This window comes from Octopus bimaculoides, chromosome 9 (assembly GCF_046866305.1).
Source record: "Octopus bimaculoides isolate indiv1 chromosome 9, ASM4686630v1, whole genome shotgun sequence".
Lineage (NCBI taxonomy): Eukaryota > Metazoa > Mollusca > Cephalopoda > Octopoda > Octopodidae > Octopus > Octopus bimaculoides.
Window position 1 is genome coordinate 84,994,334 of NC_142936.1, and position 7,445 is coordinate 85,001,778.

The 7,445-nt window shown below is 30.4% G+C and overlaps 1 protein-coding gene across 1 annotated transcript in view; it reads left to right on the forward strand.

Annotated features, from left to right (window-relative positions):
- The window catches only part of LOC106875823 (excitatory amino acid transporter 1), a 275,943-nt gene extending 269,425 nt beyond the window's left edge, over positions 1–6,518 (forward strand). Inside the window, exons 8-9 of the mRNA XM_052970833.2 lie at positions 1–1,619; positions 1,651–6,518. The exon at positions 1–1,619 is cut by the window's left edge and continues 48 nt beyond it. Coding sequence (XP_052826793.1) covers positions 1–139 — 139 coding nt within the window. The 3' untranslated portion in view covers positions 140–1,619; positions 1,651–6,518. The remainder of the gene's footprint in view (positions 1,620–1,650) is intronic.
- Positions 6,519–7,445: the final 927 nt, after the last annotated feature.

Below are 7,445 nucleotides of genomic sequence, written 5' to 3' on the forward strand. Positions count from 1 at the left end.
AGGAATTGTCTACCATTTGTCCAAACAGGAGTTGGCGGCAGTGGAGAAAGAAGGTGAAGAAGGAGTACTGACCCCTTTCACTGGGATAGACGACAAGAAACCAAATGGCACGGACAGTGCAGCTATCACAGCAGTGTAGAGACATTCCTATCATATATGCATAAATATATACACATACATATACACATACGTTCATACACATACGCATATAGACACACACACACACACGCAGACACAGACATTGCCATACGCACATTAGTATACCAATACGCATACACACACACACACACACACACACACACACACACACACACACACACATATATATATATATGGACATACACAAATGATTGCATCAACGCTCGTACAAGCATAGACATTCAGTGGCAAACACGCGGACGCACGCACACACACACACGCACGCACGCACGCACAAAGTCATACATTATCACTATGCTGAAAAGTACTTTAAAAATAAAATGAAAATAGAAAAAATATATATAAACAGAAAAAGTAAAACAAATATATATATGTGTATATATATATATATATATATATATATATATATATATATATATAAAAGAACTAACCAAAAAAAAAACATAGAGGAACATATTAAACTCACGATCGTTCTAACTGAAATTTCTTCAGACTCTTATTATTTGTATCACTCCACTCCCCCCTCTCACCAAGTAAATGTCGAACGAGAATACTCAACCAACATAGAAAAATATCAGAGAAAGCTCACACACTCACAAACACACACAAACACACACACATACCTACATACACACACACACACACTCATACATATGTATAATATATATATATATATATATATATATATATAAATATATATACATATATGTGTGTGTGTGTATATGTATATATGTATGTACGTATGTACGTATACGTAACACACTTACATAGTGCAGCAAATAATTCGTTACAAATGCGAATGTATTACGACAGACAGGATTTGAAGAAACCGTTTCAATATTGAAAAATATTCCATTGAATAAAATATAACGGAAAGAGAAGTGTGATGAGAATGATTAATATGATGATGTTGTTGATGATGATGATAATAATAATAATGATAATTATAATAATAATAATCATGACAATGATAATTATGTGAGTAAATCTCGAAGAGTGAAATTATATTTCAATACCGATTTAAAATATATTGGTTTATTATTATTATTTATTGTTATTATTATTATTATATTATTATATTATTATAAGAAAAGGCGGTGAGTCGCAGAAATGGTGGTGCCAATGAACTGTATGTTTTGATTTTTTTAAAAAGTATTTGGTTGTGTTTCTTTACCGTTTGAATCCAAATAGCCGCCATGTTTTTCTTTGCCTTTCATTCCTTTGCGGCGGTTTACTAGTAAAGTACGGGGTTCGTTTGATCACCAATAAATTTCCCCAAACAAAGGTGTGTATTTGTGCCTATATTAGATATAATTTATTATTATTATTATTATTATTATACAAAATGCCTTGTAATTGTTTCGGTTCTTCACTTTCTCTGTTTAAGACTCTGCCGAAGTTAAGTTCATATTTTATACTTCTGGGAACGATAAAATAAAGTACCAGCGATGCAGTGGGAGGTCTGTATGAGTACCAGCGATGCAGTGGGAGGTCTGTATGTTCGACTGAGACCCCCTCGTTAAATTTGTAGCCTTGTGCCTATGTTAAAAATTTATAACTATAATGAGACCCTTCTCTGTTTGTTGAAATTAAGTTCAAATTCGAGACATTTTAGTCACAATACTGGTGTTTACTAATTTAAGATATGTTCTTCGGCAAGGCACACGATCAGACTTGCAAGAACTGGCCTCATAACTCCCATAACAGGTTTTATTATTATTATTATTATTATTAAGGCGCCGAGCTGGCAGAATCGTTAGCACGCCGGGCGAAATGCTTAGCAGCATTTCGTCCGTCTATATATTCTGAGTTCAAATTCCGCCGAAGTCGACTTTGCCTTTCATCCTTTTGGGGGTCGATAAATCAAGTACCAGTTGAGTACTGGGGTCGATGTAATCGACTTACTCCTCCCCAAAATTTCAGGCCTTGTGCCTTTAGTAGAAATGGATTATTATTATTTTCTTTTTTTTTTTTTCGAGATAGTTTATTCAGCGATATACTGTTTGTGTGAGCATTCTGAATACATGAAAATATCTTCCATATTGTAAAGCAAAAAACAAAAATTCTGTAAACTATGTCTCCTGCATCGCTGTATACATCCATCCATACATAAATATATGTATATAATAAGGTATAGATGTTTTATTTACTTGCAAATTTGTTTTCAAATTTTCATGTAGCAGTAAATATGATTTTATATAGGATTACAGACACACACACAGGCAATATGATCATACATGTGTATTTCATACATATGTATTTTCATACACACTTGTGTAGTTACATACATGCGGAAAAATTAAGCGTATACTTATATATATTTCCTATATATATACATGCAAGCATAATCACACACGTATACAGAGAAACAAGGTATACTAAACCGAAATGATATAGCTACATATAATAAATGCATACAGAAAAAGGCATCTCCGTATTTTTCCTACATGTACGTTAGTTTCTGAATGTATGTCTAATTTTGGCGCATGCAATGTATATGTTGATTTGACCTTCCATATCATCATATTATATATGGGTGTGCAGTACATATATCGTCATGTGTATATATGTGAATGCGCGTGAGTTTTCGTGCTTTGGTGTATGTAAGTTGGAGTGTATGAACACTAGTCTATATGTGAGCTAGTGTGTGGAGGCAAAACAATGTTTACGTAAAATCACGTGGCAATCCTCAATCACGTGACAATTCTAGAGTGCCAAATTCGATTTTTCACTGCCATACCGTGTCTGATGGGTTTTTATCGAATCTAATTTTGTGTATATTCACACACATAAACATACATACGCACACCTACACACGCACCGCGTCACATTCACACATATGTACAAGTATGCATGTATATGTATAAAAGAAAAAATATATATATACATATATGCTTATGTATAATATATACGTGTGTGCTTGCGTGTTTCCCTGTACACGTATATATATATTATATGTGCATATATATACATGCGTATGCATGTATACATGCATGTATATATATGCATGTGTTTACATATGCATGTATAAATAAACGCACGTACACACACATACACACACACACGTATATGTAGATGCATACAATCACAGATATGTGCTTGTCTGTGTGTGTGTGTGTTTGTCTTTGCGTGTGAGTCTATGTATATAAATCTGTATGTAACTGTTTTCCAGCGTGCAAATATGATAGTGCGTACATATGTTGTATATAACTACAAGCATGGAGTATTCTCTGACCTGTGGTGTATGTAATTGTAAATCCAGTGAGCATTTGTTTGTATATATATGTATGGATATATATATTGTTTGTATGCATATATATTATATTATTTCTGTATGCATATATATATTCATATATACATGTATATTATGGTAGCATAATATTTATATATACATATATATTATGCTTGTATAATATATATATATATATATATATATATATATATATATATATAAATGTATTATGCGTGTATAATATATATATGTATGTATATATATTATATATTATGCTTGTATAATATATATATATATATATATATATATATATATATATATATATACAGCCATGTTGCATGCTGCAAATAGGCCATCATCTTTGATTTCACCTCATCTCCGCCATACTGGAAACTCTTAAGTTGATTCTCAATTTTTCTTTTGTCTCCATCATTTCTCTTCTTTTGTGGTTTTCTTTCCTTTAAATTTTACATAATAATTCCATTTGAAGTATCGCAGAAAATTGAACAAGTGTATTTTATTCTGGTGAAATTTTATGCATGATTCTCTAAATTTTTTCATATAATATTTTAATTTCTGTTTTTTTTTCTTGTTTTTTTTTTTTTTTTTGTATATAAAAAGAAACCTTGATAATGTTATGCACAGAATCGACATTTTTGTCTCAGAAAGGTTATATATATATTTCTTGTGCCTATGAGACCTTAAGGACATTTTTGCCATATGAACGCCGCAACACATGAGTGCAAGTAATTTCTCAGTATGCGTTTGTGCCAAATCTCAGTAGATATTTTTTTTCTCAAATCAATTCGAATGGGATTGTATTTAGCAAATCATGCTCATTAAAATATCTCTCACTTTATATCAAAAATAGTTTGATAAATCTTAAGAGGATTATATTTGAAAAATAATCTATAAATACATCTATCATTTGCCATCAAATACATGCAGTTTCTTTCACAGAACTTTTAAACCATGTTTGGTTGCCGTTCAAATGAAACAAACGTATATAGTGATTCAACATTCAGTAAAATATCTTCGCCATGGAGATAGAGAATTGATTTTGAAATATTCATGGGTTATTTCATTCAAACAAATGCTGATATTTTGAATTTTGGTAATCTATTCACTATGTGGCGAGCGTATTTTAGGCAAGCAGATGGCAACAAGAAATTGTCAAATAGATGATTTTTTTTTTCTGAAGAGTAATTTCTACGTAATATCATTTAAATATCATTTAAATATAATATTATATATATATATATATATATATATATATTAATTTCCTAATTGATAAAGATCTTTTTAAAAACATAAGCTTGTTAAATAAGCGCCGAAGTGTATTTCAACAAACAGACGATAGAAATAATCAGAAATAATATTGTTTTATAAATCTACAATAATATTGCTACGAGGAAATTCGTATAATTTTGTTAAACAGGCGCCACAAAATACTTTTATATATTTTACATTTCGCTGATTCATACAGTAAATTTGTCAGACATGTATACTGAACAAAGGTTAGTGGGAGATTTTTGTCATACAAGGGTTTGACTGATTCATCTGATATTTTTTTTTATCTTATGGTATTTTATTTTTATAGCTGTCGTTCCTTTGTTATTTTTAAATTTATCAATTTTTTAAATTTTGAAACATGAAAAATCATTTATTTTATATGATTTGTACAATAGCTTTCCCAGTTCTTTATTCTACGAAATCTGGTTATATATATATATATATATATATATATATATATCTGCGTGTATATGAAACTTATGTGTGTTTAATATATATATTATACTTTTACGTGTAAGGGATAGGAGAAGCAGTAAAGTTGTAATATATACAAAATAATATATACAAAATAATACATATGTAAGAGATAGATTGACATACGTAGAGACATTAAATGGAATGTCTTATTCGCAAACTGCAACTAGACAGACAGTCATACAGATCAACAGATAGACAGATATAATTGATTTGGAAACATATTGTAGATCTCGTCCGTGTATCTCCATGAGATGAATGGAGAACAAATATGTGTATATACTTGTTGAACACGAGGTAAACAATAGTAAAATTGTAGACTTAAATTATATAGCACAGTCTTTGAAACGAAAGCAGTCTTGCTATAGTCTTGTTACAGACATGCATATTGATGTTATATAACTATATGTTGCACAAATCATGCATTATGCAAGGCAGTAGCCATTTTGTTTCATTTAGTTAGCGTTCTTAAAAGACTTAACTTTTGTGTGCAGTCATTTCACATGATATGTTGTATTTCGTCTGAAAGTACTAATTAATAAACACTAATTACAATGTCAAGCATAATTGGCTGCGCAAGTTAAGTCACCATTTCATCGATTTAAGTTCAGTTAAAACAACGTGACCAGATGCTTGTGTTGATATTATATATATCATTTCCTTTATTCAAACTGTAGATTATGGGTTCCCATTGAAACCATTTCCTCCGGTTATATAATGTGTGTGTGTGTGTGTGTGTGTGTGTGTGTGTGTGTGTGTGTGTGTGTGTGTGTGTGTGTGTGTGTGTGTGTGTGTGTATGAATCAATACATGTGCAGTCATACGTATGTAAGTATGTTTGTTGCGGTGACGTCGTATCAGGAGATTTTTTTTTTGTCATTCTTATCGTTTGCAGACTTCATAAATTTCCAGAAATGGTTTCTCTGTTCCATTTAAAGGTTTAATATAGGTAGTTTGTTTAAAATGTGGCCGTGTTCCTACAACTTTAATGCCATCTCTGTGATTTGCTGTTAAATTTACCAAGCCATTTAACAGCATACATAATTAGAAATATTGACGAAATTAAAGATTAGGGTACGTGGTTCGTATACATACTAGAAGTTAGGTATTAGGTATATTTTATTGACCGTATATGTTTTTCCTCATATAAGCACGCATACACTCATACATTCTTGTATATAAATATATATATATATATATATGCACTGAATTACGACCACTGAGAGAACTAATGTTACAACTGCTACTTTCACTAGCACAACCACTACTAGTAATATTTCCACCGCCACCAATTCTACTACTATTACTACTACTCATTATTTTTATTTCTAATCATTACTATAATAAAGAGTTTAAACCTTTCTGTTGTTTATGTTTATTTTTTCTTTATTTTTCTTTCTTTATTTTTGTTATTATTGTTTTTATCGTTATTATAACAGAAATCACTATATTATTATTATTATTATTATCATTATTAAGACGGTGAGCTAACAAAACTGTTAGCATGGTGAGGAAAATGTTTAGCTGCATTTCGCATGTGTTTACGTTCGGAGTTCCAAATCCGCCGAGGTCGACAAAATAAGTACCATGGGGATCAATGCAATCGATTTCTCTCTCCTCTCGAAAAATGCTGGCCTCGCGCCATTTTTTCTTTGACATTTTGTTTTTTATTTTATCTCTTCAGTTGGTTTAAATATTTTTCTGATATTCTATTCGGCTTCTGTAGAATTAAATTTAACTGGATTACACGAAAACTAACTGTCGGGACTACATCAATCATTGAAAAAGCATAAACATCACAACTTCCTTTTTTACACTGCCATTTGTCTTATGTTTCATCAAACTAGTTTCTAAAAATGTTATAAAATAAAGAAATTATATATTTTTTCATAAGTAAAATAAGAATGAAAGAAAATAAGTTTATAGATAAAGATTCAATATGGCTGCTATATTTAAAGTTATATATCTCTCAAATTCAGCCGGAAGTTAGAACCGATATATGAATATATTCACAACACATAAAATCTGAAAGCAGAAATTCAAAATGCTACGTTGAGATGTTTTGACTGATAACTGAAAAATACCTTATACTAACGCTTCTCTACAACTACACACGCATATACGTATGTATATATATATATATATATATATATATATATATATATATATATATATATATAACCTTCACCATAGACACAAACAGTAGCTTATATAAGGACCTTACAAAGAATTAACCTGAAGTTTCTTCAAAGAAATGGATCTAGAATATATGTATCTAGATATCAATG